At 44.3% G+C, this 18,845-nt stretch overlaps 1 protein-coding gene across 2 annotated transcripts; it reads left to right on the top strand.

The window, feature by feature from the left end:
* Positions 1–36: 36 nt before the first annotated feature.
* PPP1R7 (protein phosphatase 1 regulatory subunit 7) lies at positions 37–17,270 on the top strand. Of its 2 annotated transcripts, XM_057408421.1 has the most exons (11): positions 68–174; positions 912–989; positions 1,157–1,279; positions 6,645–6,700; positions 7,507–7,572; positions 8,225–8,355; positions 9,126–9,288; positions 12,417–12,533; positions 13,497–13,601; positions 14,547–14,633; positions 16,876–17,270. In XM_057408421.1, the coding sequence occupies exons 2-11, from the start codon at positions 947–949 to the stop codon at positions 17,050–17,052; spliced, it is 1,068 nt and encodes a 355-aa protein (XP_057264404.1). In that variant the 5' UTR covers positions 68–174; positions 912–946; the 3' UTR covers positions 17,053–17,270. The 2 variants fall into 2 exon arrangements, with proteins under 2 accessions (XP_057264405.1, XP_057264404.1); XM_057408422.1 differs by lacking the exon at positions 912–989 and having other exon boundaries at positions 37–174.
* The last annotated feature ends 1,575 nt before the right edge of the window (positions 17,271–18,845 follow it).

Raw genomic sequence — 18,845 nt, 5'->3', positions numbered from 1 at the left:
TGCACTGCCCCGCCCCCAGGCCGCGCTAGCTGCAGATGATTGGCTGCTGCGAGCCACCAGCGGCGAGCTCTGATTGGCTGTGACGACGCTTGAGGCGGTTTCCGGAAGGGGGCGGTGGGAGGAGAAGCAATATGGCGGCGGGGAGCGGAGAGGTACCGCAGGAGATGATGGAGGGTAAGGAGAGTCCTCTGGGGCCAGCACGGTCACGGCAGCTGAGGGGGTTGGGACGGCTCGCTGCTTGGGCACCGCCGCTCGGCGGGGTGGCTGCCAGCTGCGCGGGATGGGGCACTCCGCTCCCAGGCAGCCCTTGGGTTTACACCCCGAGAGCGGCTTCCCCGGGGGGACGGGGCTCTGGTTGGCCGCCGACCCGGGGCGGCTGCCCGAGCCGTGAGCCACTCTCTGTGTGTATGTGTGTGTGTGTATATGTGTGTGTGTGTATGTGTTACCTGGATCATGAAGTGGTGCCTTCCCTCGCCCCGGCGGTTCCGCGCGCGAGAGGTGGAAGACGTGGGTTTGTGGAGAGGACTCTGATGTAAAAAATGATCAGGAAGAAATCCCCAGGTGTTGCTTTTCCTCAGTCGCCCATGAAACGAGAATAAACGGGGGGGGGGATGAAGATCAACAGGGGACTTCAGGTCCTCAGGACCAGGGTAGCCACTAGAGCTGTGGCTGGGTAAATGGTGAAGGGAGCTTGTAGGTTATGCAGGGGAGATGGTTGCTTTTATCTGGAGGGTTTTATATCTTTTTTAATTCTTTTGTCTTCACTTCTTTGTGTCATTGGTACTATTGTACATGATACTGATTTTTTTTTTTTTTTCCTAAAAGCTTTTAAAATGTAATAGTTCTAATTCCATCTCAGTAGTCTTTGGAATTGCACTTCATTGATCTAAGAAATTTCCTTTTTCCTCCAGTCTTCTTCCCAGATTGTTGGTTTTAGGAAGATGTGATGGGAGGAAAAAGTGCATCCAAAATCAAAGTAGAAACAAGGGGTAAGAGGCCTTTTATTTAAGACTAAACCTTTCATTTAGTTAACTTAGGACTTCTACTAACTGCATAGTGGTGTATGTGAATCTTGATTATTGTATCTGCTTGCTACTTCTTCCCCCTACCCCACTGCTGAAAATAGCCTAATTTTGCTATTATGTATCTCACACAGTTGATAAGCGGATTGAGTCAGAGGAGTCAGGAGACGAGGAAGGGAAGAAGCAAGCAGTTCGCTTAGTGACAGACCTCAGTCAGCAGAGCCTGAGAGATGAGCAGAATGGAGAGAACTCCACAGGTACCTTGACAATGTAAACGGTCACCTTAGGAAGTGTTGTCTTACCAGTGTGTCCAGTTGCATGTGTGTGTGTCAGTGTTCTGTGTTTCTTGTGGCTATGTGATGGTTGTATTGATGTGAGTTAACAACATGAACCTGCCTTAGACGATCTTCTTTAAAAATAAATAAATGGTAGTGTTATTGCTAAAATAAAGCTGCCTTCTTTGTATGGAGCCACTGATATTAGACCTCTGGTGTTTTCTTATTTATTTATCCGTCTGTGTTTCTTTTGAGATCTTCAATATCAAAATGCAAAACACCTTTACTCATGCTTTTGTGGAAACATAGTAATTTTCTGTGTAAAGATGCTGTAAATGTTTATTAGAAATTAACATAAGCAGCTTTTCATAATTCTGCTTTAGTGTATGTAGTTTTTTTGCCTAAAAAGTTGCCAGATTGCTTTGGAAGGCAGAGACTCCTGTTTCTATATAGATTGAGGGAAGCTGTCAGTTTTTATTTCCTAGATTTAAAAAGTCTAAGATGCATCAAAATTGCATTTTTTTGAATCCTCTTGACTTTTGGTGCTGTTTTTATTGCTTGGATTAGGGCATTGGGTAGAAATGCTGACAGACTTTTAAGCCTGTGCATGTTTGATGGAAAGGTTTGCTTTACAGTGGCTTGTATAGACTTTGTCAGAGCAGATCCATTTCTGAAGATGTATGGCAATATGACTTGGGCTTCTGGTGCTAGCTAACAATCTGAGATATAACGGCATCCTTTTTATAGAGATGTTCATGTGATTACTATTGGTATGGAAATGGAAGTGAAATAATGGAGCAAATTTCAGTCTCTTTTTGACTATGCACCTGCTGCATTTCTCGCCTAATCTTCACTTTGCCCATTAGAATCTTAACGAATCTAAATGAGTTCTGTGTAGGTCTAACTCATTGTTAATTGCAAAAAAAAAACCCCACACCCAACCCTATATATTAGTTACAGCATGCTGTGGTGATGACTGTAGAAGTATTCAGAGCTCACCTCGCAAATTGTATGTCCCAGGTACTATATGATTAACACAACCATGCAGATCAGTCGCAGTTTTCCTTTGCATGCACAACCCTGAGTATTTGTTCAGCTGACAAAATTTAGCTGAGAGTTTGGGGTTATATATTTTTATGCTGCTCCTCCAGAAATTGCAATGCTGGAGAATATACTTCAAGTGATGCACTGTTATTCCAGTGAAGGCAAAAAAAATGCATTCAGATTTGGTGCTGAATTGCACTGATATTATTTAATATAAACACCGTATCGTTACTACTTCTTCCAACGTGTTAGGATTCTGAAAACTTCTAGGGCAGAAACCAAGCAGAGGGATAATTTTGGAACATTTGCATTAGCTTCTGTGCCAGCTTTTGAGTTTCTTGTTTGAATGGAAGCTGAAGAGTTTTCTACATTCTTCACAGCAGGTCAGAAATAGAAAGAGCTACAGCAGCTGAAATTTCAACTTCATCATTTATCTGATTCTCTGAGGAATAGTGCCTCTGCTCAGAAAGCTTATAACTTGGCTATTTATAATATGTTTCATGCATATGCAGTTAAGAAGTGTAGTTAGGCTTTTAGTTGCTCTAAATGCTTGTGGTACTGTGAACTTATGTAACTCAGTAACTACCGCTCCATACTGCGGAATCTGGGTTTCCTGAATGCTGTCTTTTTTTCCTACATCTCCAAAGCTTGTGCAGCCTGCAGGCGTGGGTTACACAGGAATTCACTGAAGTAACTTCAGTGCCACAGCAATGTTTTATTCCCCCTTGAGAAACCTGCTGCATTAAAAAGTGTGAACTGAAGCACTGTTTGTATACTAACTGCATGCAAGTGAAATTGCAGTTCTGCTTGGTAAAGTGATGATAAAAAAGGGTCAGTTTAGAGTGTTCTGTGTCCGCTTGGTTCATAAATAAAACGTTGGTTGACAATTGATAGGACTGTAAATTGGGTAGAACTGTTTTTCTCTTCTTTGAGAGAAAATGTAACATTTCCATGCTCATACTGATTTATCGGTGTTATCACTATACACCCATCACTTAGACTGCTATGTGGGAGAGTGTTTTATACACAGTACATAAACTTTGAGATTTAGCCTTGTTACATGAGTGCCTCCAGTTTTAACATGCTTTTATTTCACTGAATTTGATACACATATCCTGTGTGATGTGGTTTTGCACCTTTGGACCCGAGTGCCTTTTTTTCCTCAGGCTGGCTCTACCAACACTGGTTGCTTAAAGCCATATGGCAAAAAATATGAGGAGCTATCCTTTGACAGATCCCAGAACAAGGTATTTAGCATATTGCCAAGGCTTCGTATGTATGAAGTGGTCTGTAGTGGCTGCTGTGATGAAACTCGTCATTTTTCTGCCACCCAAACAAGGCCAAAGTTTTTTTACCAGAGTTATTTTTTTTTTAAGTATTTATTTTTTTTATTTACAGAGTGCATGACTGGCTTTGGTTTGGTAACTTTAAAGTCTCAAAAGGAGAAATTTGCTCACCATAAGCACTAACTACTAGTACAGCTTAATACAAGGAGAACAGTTTTGGGTTTTATGTGATATCTGAAATAATTGTTGTTCCAAATTTGGACCATGTTCCTGTTGGCTGTATGTTCAGCTAGGTACTTGTTTGGCTTGCAGCACTTTGTGCTGGTGGCCTTTGCACCCTAGAAATAGGTCAAATAGATGCAGCCTTGGTAGCAGCAGGATAGGGTGTCCCACTGCCCTGCTGAAGTGCACAGCTCCTCATCTGGAAGAAAAATAAGAAAATCCAAATATTGTCCACTGCTAAAATGCTGACAGGTGTATGTATGCATGCATGTCAGTTTTGGTGGCATTTCTATACCACAGTTAAATGTCACCAAACCTACCGGCTCATTTTGCATCCCCAAAATAACCATTTATGCTTCCTACTAATTTATGCTATAAAGAATATTAAAATGAAGGACAGAGGATTGCTTTTCAGTTGTAACTTTGTGAGTCAGTTCAGTTAGTGCTCTTCCATGTTGAAATGCCTGAGGAGTAGCCCAGATACAGCAAGGTAAATGATGGTGCATGGAGCTATCAAAACCTTGGCGTTTGATAGCAGTATTAAAAACTATAATGCTTGTACTGTTCATCCTTACAGTACTACTTAATGGTGCCAAGCATCAGTAGGTAAATAGTTGTGAAGTATAAGGGACATTTGGCATTTACAAGAATGCTGTAACCATGCTGAACTATAAGAACAGTGATTACTTCTGGCTTAATGGAATTAGCTTGCATGTGGTAGTGCAGGAGTTAATGCAAAGCCTTTGGGATGTGACTAATTAAAGCTTTTTAGTTTTTTGGTACAGAAACTAAACACAGAAGGGGAAAGAGGTTGCATATTGTATGTCTGTTTTGCAAAGTCAAATTAGACTTTCTTTGGAAGTTGATGCAACTAGCACTCTGCCTTCAACGAATGGGAATCAGGCGTGAATTATTCAGCATGAATTTATCCAGTAAACTTCACTCCTTCTTGTGCTGTGCAAGCATGGCAAATGTTGGGTTGTCTTCCAGAGCTATAAACACATTTTCCAAGAAAAAAAATGCAGCGTGATCGTGTTTTTCTAGCATATTAGTGAGTTCAGTCAAACAAAAGAAGGGACATCCACAGAATCACAGAATTGTTAGGGCTGGAAGGGACCTCTGGAGATCATCTAGTCTGACAAGGCAGGCCCACCTAGAGCAGGTTACACAGAAACACATCCAGGAGGGTTTTTAATGTCTCTAGAGAGGGAGACTGCACAAAGTACCTGGGCAGCCTGTTCCAATGCTCTGCCACCCTCAACATAAAGTTCTTCCTCAAGTTGAGGTAAAACTTCTTGCGTTCTAGTTTATGGTCATTGCTCCTCAACCTCTTGCTGGGCACCACTGAAAAGAGTCTGGCACCATCCTCCTGGCACCTTCTGTTGAGATATTTGTATGCATGAGATCCCCTCTCAGTCTCATCTTCTCTAGACTGAACAAGCCCAGCTCCCACAGTCTCTCCTCATAAGAAAGATGCTCCAGACCCCTGATTATCATTGTGACCCTCCACTGGACTCTCTCCAGTATCTTCTTGTTTTTCTTGTACTGAGGAGTGTAAGCGGCGAGGAGAAGCAGACAGGCCAACCCAATATGGGTGATAAGCAACTTCTACTTTATTTGTGACGCAGTTCACACATATATAGGAGTGGTATTCAGCCACTCCTTCTTGGCATAACAGTATTGGTTAGCCCCCACAGCTTCCTCCACATTCTCCTCCCAGGTCCGGTCTCTGGCCACCTGTGGGGGCCACCCTCTGCCTTGCTTGCACAGTCCTCCAGAACTCTATGGTCCTGCTCTTAGAGTCATTCTGCAACAGAGGAGCCCAGAACTGGATGCAGTACTCCATATGTGGCTTCACCAGGGTTGAGTAGAAGGGGAGGATCACCTCCCTTGACCTGCTGGCCACACTCCTCCCAATGCACGCCAGGACACTCTTGTGCCTCCTGGCCACAAGAGCACACTGCTGGCTCATAGTCAACTTACCACCTACCAATACTCCCCGATCCCTCTCAGCTGAACCACTCTCTAGTAGGTCAGCCCCCAGCCTGTACTGGTACTTGGGGTTCTTCCTCCCCAGGTGCAGGACCCTACTCTTGCCCTTGTTGAACCCCATTAGGTTTTTCTCTGCCCAATTCTCCAGCCTATCAGGGTCCTGCTAGATGGCAGCACAGCCTTGAGGTGTACCTATCAGCCACTCACCCAGGCTTTTGTATCATCAGCAGACTTGCGAGGATACACTCTAGCCCTTAATCCAGGTTGTTGATAAACAACTTGAATAAGACTGACCCAGTATTGATCCGTGGGAACACCACTGAAAAAAATCCATGCAGGTGTGTGCACAACATTGACAAAAGCTGACAGTAATCAGGAAAGAAAAGATAAGGGTGGGGTTGCTGAAATGCTTGTTCCTTCCTGGCACTGTCACTAGATAGTTAAGAGTCCTTGGCCATGTTTTAGGTTATCAGAGGAGCACAGACACTCTGAGAGGTGTCTATCAGAGGGATGATGGCCATAAGTGTAAAGAAAAGGAATCCTGCCCAGCCTTCAGGCAGCATTATCCAGCAACTACACAGGCATGTCTTTTGCATCTAACCAAAACTTCTGTTAAGAGAGCTTGGTGTTTAGCTGTCACCATGAAAGTCAAATAGGTGAAGAATATTTTTAATGCAACAGAGTATCTGAACTGTGCATCTTCTGAGGAGCATTTGTTCCCTTTGCCTCTCTAGATGTTAGCCATTGTTATCTTGCCTTTAGCTGTCAGGTAGAACTTCATAATGTATTTGCTTCTCCTGCAGAAGAAGCAGAGACCCCAGTGGACATGGAAACAATTAGCCTGGACCCAGAAGCTGAGGTAAAGGCAGATTTTTGTCCTTATGGGCTTTATACAGCAGGAAGAAAAGGTCTAGGCAAAGGCAAGTATTGAAACCCAGTTAAAAGATCTAATTCTTCTGGAGGTGCTGGCTACCAGTGAGCTGATAGCTGCTGTCAGACCCATGATTTGTAATTGGCATGGATATTTAACCAGCTTTGTGTCTTGGCATTGACAGCCTCATGAGCCAGTTAGCTGCAGAGGTTTTGAGTGTGGGTGGGGTGAAGTGCTCTATTTCTCTTTAATTAACTGACCTGCAAAACTGGAACTTCTGGGACGGGACAGCATAGATGTGAAGTGCATCGACTGATTGCCAGTGCAGAGTTAACATTCACAAAATGACCAGGTTACTTGAACTATCAGTGGTTCCTGTTAGTCTGAGGCCTGGAACTGGAAATAGCGAGGTGTGTTCCAGTTCAGCGCTAGCAAAGGGGGTAAGAGAATGTTATGCAACACTTCACTCATGCTAGACAGCAGAATTTGTCTGTCTCGGTAAAATCAGAAATTACTGCAAAAGATTTCTGATTTTGACAAAGCAGTGCTCAGACTCAGGAAAGGACTGTTGCCTTTTCACAGATACTGTGTTTTCAGTTGACAGGCTTAGGCCACCTGCTTCCCCTGGGGTTGGTAAAATCATGTGCCAAACCCAGTTTTCACTAGCTTTTTGAAGGGGAGTTTTAATGTGTTACACATTTTGTAAGTCTATCATTTTCCTTAGAACAAAGTACCAGGTTGGTCTTTGAAAAGTGTTTTGAAACAACTGCTGAATCTTTCCATTTTTCTTTCAGGATGTTGACTTGAATCATTTCCGAATTGGGAAGATTGAAGGATTTGAGGTGCTCAAGAAAGTGAAGGTATCAGTCTTAAGGAATTAAGAGAATGCCTCTTGGAATTTGAGAATGACCTATAAGAGGGCAGATATAGGTTGAGATCCTGATGAGTTCACTTCAGGTTTTACTGAAGGAGATAGTGTTTATCCATTTGTCAAGTAATAAAAATCCTGGGGTTTTACAAGTTGGTTTTGTACACATCAGGGTTTATCCTAAGGAGTACATGCTGTACATGCACAGGAACTTTAACATAGAATAACATAGATTAGAAAGGACCTCTGGAAGGCTCTAGTAAAGCCCTGCTCAAAGCAAGTTCAGTTAGAGCATGTTGCTTAGGGTCTTCTCCAGCCAAGCTCTTGAGTATTTCCAAGGAAGGAGATTAGACAGTCTCTCTGAGGTCTTGTTATAGTGTCTGACCATCTGTGTGGTAAAAAGATTTCCTTCTGTAGAGTTGGAATGAAAGAAGAAAAGATTCTATTTAAAAAAAAACAACAACCACCAACCAAAAAACACCACCCACATGGAAAAGCCCCAAACAAAACACAACAACAACAAAAAAGCCCCAAACCAAAACCCAACAGAACTTAATGGGGAAAAAAAAACAAACCACTTTATTGTCTGAATGCCATTCATATCCATTTTCCTGTTTGTTTTCAAACTTTTCCCCAACTATTAGACTCTGTGTCTCCGTCAGAATTTGATTAAGCGCATTGAGAACCTGGAGCAATTGCAGACCTTGCGAGAACTGGATCTCTATGACAATCAAATTCGGAAGATTGAGAACTTGGAGTCTCTTGTGGAACTTGAGTGAGTCCAGGGGAATCACCAGGATTAGTTTGAGGGTGGTTTGCTGAGCACTGAGTTACTCATGCTGCACTTATTCCAGTATTTATCACCCAGGCCTTTCTCATGATTCATTTGGGTGCTGTAAAGGGTAATGTCTGTTATCTGTTAACATTTAACCTGTGCAGTCAACTAGTTTCATTAACCTGAGGCTCACCCGGGACAGTCAGCTGGAAATGAAACATGTGCTGCATAAGGCAGTTTGAGTGATAGGTGATTGCAGCTTCTGTGCAGGTGTGGAAGCACTCAGGCACCCCTCGCTCTTGGCAGCGAGAGCTTGGTGTGACAGGTTTTTATTCCTGAGGAGATTTCAGGTGAGATTAGGACTTCTTATGATGGGTGTTAGGGAAGGAGTAGTGCTCTTCACAGTTTCATGCTTAGGGGAGGCCTTGATATTGTCCTGTAGAAGGCAGATCATGTAGGCATGTATCTTTCCCAGGGGGTGTTCAGTAGCGAAGATTGGCTTCCTCCCACAGTGGTACTTCATGGCTGGGCAAAACAAGGGCTGTTTTCTGCATGTGACAGATTATCTTTTTTCCCTGACACACTATAGAAGTATCTTGAAAGTTATATTTGTTGCTATCTCCAATAAAAATAAGTAACACGACTGTAGTTTCAAGACCTAGGAAAATCTGATCTCTGCAGATAGTGAGGTTCTCCACCAATTCACAAGTGTCTTTCATAGTCATCTGCACCTGATGGACCGAAGTGACCTTTGTTTTGTTTTACCTCAGGATCCTGGACATCTCCTTTAACGTTCTGCGACACATTGAAGGACTTGATCAATTTAGCCAACTTAAAAAACTCTTCCTTGTCAACAACAAAATCAGCAAAATTGAGAATTTGAGCAACTTGCACATGCTGCAGATGTTAGAGTTGGGATCCAATCGAATTCGGGTAGGCTTGCTCTGCGAGATGTAAGCGGGAGAGTTCTGAGCTCTTTGGCTTGGGGTTAACCTTTTCTGAAAGTGCACTTAATTGACTTGCACTTGAAGTTTTGTTCTTGTTATTGTTCCAGTCATTTTATGTGTAATTGCTTATTGCTGTGCATGCTGTGTGCTTTAATCATGTGCGCATGGAGTGCCTGGCTACTAAAATACTGTTTATTAATTTCTTTCTTTAGCAAACTCATGCAACCCATGTGTGTTGCCTTTTGCAGGTGATGTTTTCCTCCTGCTACAGAGTACTTCTGTATCGTAAAGTTTGTGACTTTTTCAGTGTAGGTGATTTAAAATCTATTCCACTTAAGCAGAAGCAGTTCTGAGTAGTCTGTCCTTCCTTAAGGTGTGCTTCCCTGCGTTTTGCCCAGTTTGTAAAAGAACTGGTGAAAGAGAAGACACAAAAGACTAGCCACGTGCAAAGTAAACTATTGATTTTTAGAGGCTTTTTCAATTCTGTACGCTTTAGATAATACTCCTAACAGATGAGTGCATTTCAGTCTGAAAATTGTATAAGCTGGTGCTCCTCATTGACAGTATCTGAAAAATTACTTGTTAGGCTGAAAGCGCAAATTAGGGAAAGAACTGTTTGTCCTCTCTATTTCAAGCCTTGTGCAAGCACACTTCTCTTTCTGGAAAAGGAAATTTCAGCTATTATAACAGCCTTTTAAGGCAGAAATGTATGCTGCTTTTATGAATTGGAAAATTTTTATTTTGCTCCTAAAGGTAAATTGGACTGAATTATTTTCCATCAAAAACAAATTCTATTTTGTAAATGAAATTACTTAGGGGAATAAATCTAGAGTGTGAGAGCATCAGCTAGATCAAGTGAGTGATCAGGAACCTTGGAATTTACATAGGTAGGGGAAACATGATTTAGAGAGAGGCACTTTCCTTTATTCAGCTATAGGCTAAGCACATTGATCCTTACACATCAAAAGCTGGGTTAAGCAAGAGTGTGCTGTCTTCCATATCTAAGCATCACTACCTTCTGCAAAAAGAAACAAATCAGCTAGATTTCTGAATTGATACTTAGGTGGTACGTTGCCACTAATATTGTCAAGCCAAAGAATATCTTTTAAACAATTAGATTACATTTATTTTATGTGTGTTTTCTCAGCACTGAGCCTGAGCATATTAACAAAACAGCTCAGAGCCCCAGAGTTATCACTATTTGGGTAACATACATATGCTTGTATTGTGGAATTGGTGAGCTTCTTAAATTACTTCATTTTTAGCAGTGTTCTTCTGTTTATCTGCTAATTCTATTCTTCAGACAGCTATGCTCTATGCTACTAATGGCTTTATTGGAGTGGGTAGCCTGTGTCTAGGCCAGGCATGAAGAAATACATCTCCTGTTAATTGGGGTGCCTCGAACTCTTTTTATAGCTTCCTATTGGGAGGGTGGCCTTGCTTTGTGCTTTACAGGTGGGCATATCCTTACTCTTTAGGGTAAGAGCCTATGGACTCTGTTCAGGCAGCATTCTTGGCTCTGAGGTGCCTCATATACTCATCCTCTGTGCATTAAAGCTTCCGCAGTAGTACTGTCTTAGTCATTTTGCTGCACACTCTAACCTTTTGGAGTGAGTCAGTCATGAGTTACTAAGCACTTGCAGTTCTGTTCCTTTTGTATGAATGGTGGGGAGGCAGAACTTCATGCTTGAGCTGACACATTCCATGCTTTTTTCCAGACTTGGACTGAGGCAACTATAAGTCAAGCACTTATTTATTTGCTCCTTAGATCTTTTTCCCCTCATGTCCATCTGTTTCATACTCTCACTTACCTGTGGCTTTTTTATAGTTTTAAGGACTGTTTTTTTCCCCTGGCTATATCTTCTCAGTATCCTCAAGAGTCACAAGTATTTCCTCCTCGTGGCTGGGGGAGCTACCAATGAGCAGCAAATCTATCATTTTCTTGCAAAGTCAAAACAGGGGTAAGTCCGCAGGCTAGAAGGAGGGTGAATCCAAATCTGAGCTGATAAACATGTTGAATCTGGTGGCAGTTGCGGGGTAGAGGTTGAAAAGCTGCTTTCCTTTCCAGAGGGTATCTTTGATTCATAGTGTGTGTGTTTGTGTCCATCTTCCTCTTCCTTTATACATGTGCAGGTAAATACACGCACACACAAACACACAGTAACCTAAGGTGCGGTAGAACTCGGTAGCCTGTCTTACCAGCACTACTAGTCTCTGAAACTGCCAGACAAAAAGGATGTGGAAAAGCTGAGATGTCACAAGGTACTAAGCGTCCAAATCCTCTGTTTTCTTCAGTTTCAAGGAGCCTTTTTTTAAGCCCACCCCTTTCCCCTTTTCTTGCCCTTTCTTCTCTTCATGCTTTCTGGTGCTCCTTCCTTTGTAAATAAAGAATGCCTCACAGAGATCCTTACTTTCTCCCACTGAAGGCTGAGCTCAGGACTTAAACTGGTGTAGCGTATATGTTTTGCCAGTAGCATGTGTATTTAAAACACATACATCACTTTAATTGGTCTGTGTATGTTCGCCAGTAGCAAGAATATATAGTCAGTAATTAAATATATGAACACATACACGCCTGAGACAGTTAACCCTGGTCATGACAGCTGTTGTGCAGATAAGCTGAAGAGCTTGTCTGTGTGTTGTGTGGTCACTGATGGGCGTTTGCAAATTGTGTTTTCTCCTCCCAGATTCTCTTTTCATTCACTAGTGAGAGATTTTTCTTGCTTCACAAAGGAGCGTCTCCTGCCCAGAACGCACCTTGTGGTACAGGCAATGTCATTTTCAGTGCTCCCTGAGCCTTTCCATTCTCTGCTCTTGCTGCCTGGGCAGCAGAGGCAACAGCTGGGGCAGTGACACAGCCCTTGCTGTGTTGAATAGCAGTGCCACAAGCCAGCTGTCACATGGGCTGAGGTTCACTGTCGCTGCATAGTCCTGCACATACTCTTGGGTCACAAGGGAGGCCCTACCTTGTGCATGCTTTGTATTGTGGAATTGACAAGTTTGTGTTTCTCAGGAGTGCAGCTCCGTGGATTAAGGCTAGAAAATGCCAACCACATCTACAGGTTGGAGTTCTGCATCGCAGCAATAACACTGTGTCCTTTGGTCATTTTGCAGGTAATTGAAAACATCGATGCCTTGGCTAATCTTGACAGTCTGTTCCTTGGAAAGAATAAAATCACCAAGCTCCAGAACTTGGATGCACTGACAAACTTAACTGTGCTCAGTATACAGGTATTAGTTCTACTTTGTACTGTTATGTTTGAACAGCCTTGGTTATATGAACAGTCTTGTAATTTATGATAAGCTCTTCTGAATCAGTAGGTCTTCAGTGTTTGAGTCAAACTCCTGTACCGGAACAAAGTGTGATATTTTTTGTGCTGACTTTTCTCATTCTTACATACTAAATGAGATTGACAGGTACTGATAAAATGATAAAACAAATACTTGATTTTTATGCAAGAAAGACAGGAAATTTATGTTATCCCTTATTTCCTTCGTGAAATACAGTTTCCCAGTACATTACAGTAACATCAAATGAGTTACGCCCAGGAAGTTGTTATAAGGGCTCAGTGTCACTAACCTTTCCTGAAGAGGGAATAAACGTGAACAAGCCTGTGCTAAATGAAATCTGTCCTTAACGAGCTGATGGAAAGTTTCTTTCTTTTTAAAAGGTGGAATAAAAGACACTCAACAAATTTGTTTCATTGAGTCACCTTCTCGTCCATATGACAGTGGTAGTGTATTCTGGTACCTCTTACAGCTGTTGGTGGGACAGGCATGCTCACTACATGTTGTAGTACCTGTACGCATCGTTATTCTATAAGATGTAAAGAATTATCTTCTGTGGAGTGTATTGGGATTGAAGTGTTGTAACTCCTGTTCTGACCTTTCCACTGAAAAGACTTAAAAAAATTAATGCTATTAAGGCCTAGGCCTGTCCAAAGACACTAAATGGAAAACTTTCAGGCTACAACTTTTGATGGGAAGTTCAGAGTCTGATTCTTCTAAACGTAAATGCCTTGGCTTGATGGAACAAGCTAAGCTCAGGAAGATCAGTGTGGACCCAAGCAGACTATTTTCCCTGCCCATCTATACTTCAGATGGATGAATATATGAAATACATGCTTTTTCTTCAGTAACTCCCCTGGGGTTTGGTTTGTTTAGAGTTGACTTAAACTGCTGTTCCGCTTTCAGAATAACCGTCTGACCAAGATCGAGGGGCTGCAGAGCTTGGTGAATCTGCGTGAGCTGTACCTCAGCCACAACGGCATTGAAGTTATCGAGGGACTAGAGAACAATGTGAGCATGCTCTTGCTAAGTGTGTGACAGGGCTGTTACCCCAAGCTGCTCCTGTTAGTGGCTGTGTTTGTCTGGAAGCTTTTGTTCCTCAGCTTCCCCATTTGTATTTGGGGTCCTCAGTCTCTTCAGAAGACCACAAAGATCTAAGTATTTGTTATGTATGTTAAAATATCTTGCATGGGTGAAGCTTCTCCAGAGTTTCTGGAGTAGATGTATTTTCATGACCCGGGGAGGGGAAACACAAGGTGTGATTAATGCAGTAGCCTGGCTGATCTTCAGCAGTGGAGAGACTGATGGCCACAGCTGGCTGTCTCTGCTGCAGCCTTTCAGACAGCAGGTTGTAGATACCCAAGGAGAAGGTCTCAGTGTGACAGCAACTGGAGCTGGGACTAAGAGAGACAAGCCGTGGCTTGTGGCTTCATGTAAACATATATTTCTAGATGTCTGGATAGGATTGATTTCACAGAAGCCTGTAGTGTTTTCATTCTTGCCTGACAGTAGATGGCATTGTGAGAGAGCAGAGACAGTCTGGAACTTAGTTGGCTGGCAAGGCAGGAAAACATAAAACTTCTAAAACTTGATTTTCCTCCTGCCAAAAGTTTTTCAACTCTGCTGCTCAAGAAGACACTTAAGAGCTGATTTTTAATGTGTTTCTCTTCTTAATGTACTGCAAGGAAAGTTCACTTTTTAGGAGTCCTCAGCTGGCAGTTGCCATCTGGCCAGTGATTGCTTTCATTTTTTCCAGAGGGACTGGGAGGTCAGTGACCCAGCTGAATTAAAACAGTGTTCCTTGCTATGTTTAGGCAGTGAGAGTTCTTGTGCTGTGTGCAAGAGGCTGGCAATAAAGTGTCTACTTCTGACAGTTTCCAGCTCTGGGCCTGGAAAAACTGAGGCGGAGAAGATGAAAGGAAACTCAGTCTGATGTTTTTGTGTTTGCTTGTCTAGAACAAACTCACAATGCTGGACATTGCAGCCAACAGAATCAAGAAGATTGAAAATGTCAGTCACCTAACAGAGCTGCAGGAATTCTGGGTAAGCACAGCCTGGAGTTGTTCCTGAAATGTCTACAATGGTGAAAAAAACCCTTCTGGTAGGGAGCAGTGGGAGGGTGGTGTGTACTTGTGTGTCTTGGAGTAAATTCTTCCTGTTCTGGTGGTCAGCTTGACAGTCTGCATGGACAGAGTAAGTGATGCTTTCCTCAGGGAAAAGAGTTCATCTTAAAAACTTCTTTGCAGGGCTTTGCTTAGTGTTAAGGAGCCTGCCTGTACCTAGGAGATAGCCCCTGCCTTCACATGTGTGAGGGTTATGAAACAGCCCTACTGTGTCCTATTTTTGCAGATCGCATCATTCCTTAAGTGAACATGACAGTGTAATGGGGGCAAGTTGATATTGTCTCACCAGTGCAGTAGAGCACAGTACCTGTTTAGAGCAGAGTTCATATGTTCATGTCATTATGAAGAAAACAAAACTATCTTCTTGCATCCATTCCTGTGAGGTGGATAACTGTTTAGGGTTGCTTCTGTTTCTTTCTGGCACCCTAAGTAGGTAAGCCCCTTGTCATTGGGGGGGGCTTGGGTCAGGTCAGGAAATATGCAGAGACACCCCCTTCTGAAACATGAAGTCCTGTAACAACTTAAGGAAGCAGAATTTCAAATCTTAGAGATTCTGGGAATCTTCTGACAGTTTCCCAGCACCACATCCCCAGTGGAGGGACTAAGACATCTGAAGGTCCAGTGACCTGGCTCAGGTAATGTTGTGATGAGCTGTAGCAAAAGGAAAGATCTAGCAGGTTTTCTTCAGGATCTTAGACCAGGGTGTTAACTACAAAACCTTCCTCAGCTGGAACACTGACAGTTCCCATGAAGCAGCAGTTTTCTTTCACTGAACTAGCTAGTGGGATGCAGCTGGAGAAAATAGAGCTGCTTATTTGCCGTGTAGCGAAGAGAAAAGCAGAGAAGAGATTCAGAGCAGCCCTGCAGAGAAGGGCTTGGGGGTGTTGGTTGATGAGAAAATGAACATGAGCTGGCTGCAGTGTGTGCTTGCAGCCCAGAAAGCCAACTGTATCCTGGGCTGCATCAAAAGGAACGTGACCAGCAGGTTGAAGGAGGTGATCCCGCCCCTCTACTCTGCTCTTGTGAGACCTCACCTGGAGTATTGTGTGCAGTGCTGGTGTCCTCGACATAAAAAGGACAGGGAACTGTTGGAACAAGTGCAGAGGAGGGCCACGAGGAGGATAAGGGGCTGCAGCACCTCCTGTATGAAGACAGGCTGAGGAAGTTGGGGCTGTTCAGCCTGGAGAAGAGAAGGCTGCGTGGAGACCTCATAGCAGCCTTCCAGTATCTGAAGGGGGCCTATAGGCATGCTGGGGAGGGACTCTTCATTAGGGACTGTAGTGATAGGACAAGGGGTAATGGGTTAAAACTTAAACAGGGGAAGTTTAGATTGGATATAAGGAGGAAATTCTTTACTGTGAGGGTGGTGAGGCACTGGAATGGGTTGCCCAGGGAGGTTGTGAATGCTCCATCCTTTGCTATGTTCAGGGCCAGGCAGGACAGAGCCTTGAGTGAGATGGTTTAGTGTGAGGTGTCCCTGCCCATGGCAGGGGGGGTGGAACTAGATTATCTTAAGGTCCTTTCCAACCCTAACTATTGTGTGATTCTCTGTTTCTCAAATGGGGCACAAATTTCCCACTTTACTGTGGATGCCCAGTGCAAGGAACTACAGTTGTTGAGGAGTACCAGGGCAATATTTTTAAAGGTGGTGGTGGTGTAGTGACTGCCTCTGTATTCAAAAGCAACGGGTGGCTGAAGTCTCTAGGTTGGACAGCACATGGCCACCTTGCACGCTTGGCTTTCTTGCCCAGGCAGGTGAAGCAGTCATTCCTTTGCATGGGAGTTCCTTTGCAGTGCCACCACCGAGGCAGCTCCCAGGCTGAGAGGAGAAGAGCCTGAACAGGAGAGCTCGGTGCTTTCTCTGGTGTACAGGAGCAGGTTTTGTGGGGAAGAGGAGAGAGGAAAATGTCACTTCTCACATCAGTTTGGGACCTTTTTTAATGTTTCCTAGGAAGTCATGAAAGTAATGATAGATATTACAGTAGAAGAAACACTTAACAAAGATTTCCAACCCTTACACGAACAGCATATGGGCTGGGACACTACAGACTGTCTCAGTGTCCTGCTAGGGCTTTCCCAGCAGTGCTGTGGGTAGTTTCCTGCTCACCATGCTTACTTTGGCAGTGCTTGTGTGTGTGAGGGTGCCTGTGTGTGCTCTGCAGATGAATGATAATCTGGTCGAGAGCTGGAGCGACCTGGATGAGCTGAAGGGAGCAAAGAACTTGGAAACTGTCTATCTGGAGCGAAACCCCCTGCAGAAGGACCCCCAGTACCGGCGCAAGATCATGCTGACCCTCCCCACTGTCCGGCAGATCGATGCCACTTTTGTTCGATTCTGAGCCTCCTGCTGCCCTCTCTCTCTCCTGCCCTCCTTGCAGCAATGTCCCAGCTGGGTTTTTTTATCCACTTACCACTCACTCCCCAGGTCTTCAGTACACCTACACTCGCAGAGCAAATGGTCCAGCAAAAGCACTGAATACCAGATCTTGTGTACAATGCACTCATTGTTTTTGAAATGTTGTTGTTATAATAATAATTATTAAATCTTAACACAAGAAACTTCCTTGTGATTGTGTCTATTATTTATGGCCAAGAAAGATTGCAACACACTGGAGCCACTTACCGACTTGGGTTGACTCTGTGGGAGTCATCACAGTGGGGAAGCAGATCATCAGCCTGCGCAGCATATGGGGCTTCAGGATACAGGTGTGCTGCAGGGGGCTTAGGTGAGGACATGGACCCTCATATCCCCAGGAAGCTGAAGTGCTGGTGGCACCAAGCTCCTTTCCACCAAGGAGGAAGTTGGGTGGTCCTGGTGAAGCAGACACCCTGGGTGTCCAACTGCTGCTGGTGGTCGAGGGGCTGTTTGGTGAGTACCTGGAGATGGGGAGGGACAGGCCTCTCGGTGGGGAGGGCTGGAGCACTGGGAGAGAGAGAAAGCTGGTGGGGAGAGGCAGGAGCTCCCTGGAATAAGGGACCAGCCATGGGAGCTTTCACTCCGAGTAGCCCATGGGTGCTGCAGAGAGAAGGGCTGCTCACTCCCTCAGGACAGGGCTAGGAGATGGTGTAGCTGCTGCTGCCATTTATCAGACTGTCCCTCCCAGTCCTGCAGTGGTGGCCCCTCTCCTCCCTGCTCACCACTGGGTGGAGATCCATCTGGATGCCCAGTTTCATTCATGACTCCCCACAGCCCCCATGACTGAGCAGGCGCAGGGCTCTGCTGCCTTTTCTGCTGCTGTCACCTCCACGCCCTGACCCAGCTGCCTGCTGCATGAGCCTCACCTCAGCAAGGGCATCGCGGCAGCAGAGGTTGACGCGTGCAAGCTGGAACTCTTCAAACCAGCCGAGCAAGGGCTGCCCTGGATCAAAACCCACCATGGAAATAATACCCATGACACTCTGAGCTGTTTCAGGTTTTTATTTTAGAATTTATAAAATTCCAGTGTCATCCATACTCATGAGCCTTTTTACATGTTTGCATATAGTCTCCAAATTCCAAAGTTAAGGCCAAGGGATCATTGCTATGGAAATGTACAATATGGAAGACGTCAAAGAGAAGAAATGGACACACGCCACAGTCTGCTGCGGAAGGAGGGTGGTGGTGGGGACAGTATTAGGTACAATCACTTCATGACCTTCTTTAGAGTGGAGGGTCGGGCTATGGGGCATGAACTCAGATGGTGGTGCCCCAAATGTAACTCAAGCCTAGCTGTGCAACTGGTGAGGGGCCGTAAAGAGAGGGGGTGATAGGCTTGGTGACGTAGGACAAACCTAAGCTACGGGGGTAATAACCATTTTCTGACAGATGCAGATGGGAGGGTGTCACCCTAGTTCTGTCTGACCCACCCTGTGTCTCCTGTGCTGGAGCCAAGGCCACCCTGGGCAGCCAAGTGCCCTGCATCAGGCCAAGGTCAGCTTCAATCATGTCTCAAACCTAAGGAGAGCACTGTGAGGTTTTGGTTCAACTTCTGCATAGCAGCCTCTTCCAAAGAAGAGCTGGCATGGGAAGAAGCGTCGGCATGTCAAGCCCGCCAGATAGAGGGAAAGGCAAGAACGCTTGTCTCAGCTTGCCAGTTTTGGACCTCTGCTCTGTAAGCAGCATTAGAAAGGAGAGCCTAAGGGACTCCTGCTT

The sequence above is a fragment of the Pezoporus wallicus genome, unplaced genomic scaffold, assembly GCF_028554395.1.
Source record: "Pezoporus wallicus isolate ANWC-B61680 ecotype Strahan unplaced genomic scaffold, APGP_CSIRO_Pwel_v1 contig_4238, whole genome shotgun sequence".
NCBI lineage: Eukaryota > Metazoa > Chordata > Aves > Psittaciformes > Psittacidae > Pezoporus > Pezoporus wallicus.
The sequence above is the reverse complement of the archived record's forward strand: the minus strand, read 5'-3'. Positions and strand labels throughout refer to the sequence as shown.

Coding starts and splice junctions, on each gene's coding strand:
- PPP1R7 (XM_057408422.1), top strand. CDS start 132: ATGGCGGCGGGGAGCGGAGAGGTACCGCAGGAGATGATGGAGG. Junction 12,534..13,496: donor TAACTGTGCTCAGTATACAG/GTATTAGTTCTA, acceptor TTCCGCTTTCAG/AATAACCGTCTGACCAAGAT. Junction 13,602..14,546: donor TCGAGGGACTAGAGAACAAT/GTGAGCATGCTC, acceptor TTGCTTGTCTAG/AACAAACTCACAATGCTGGA.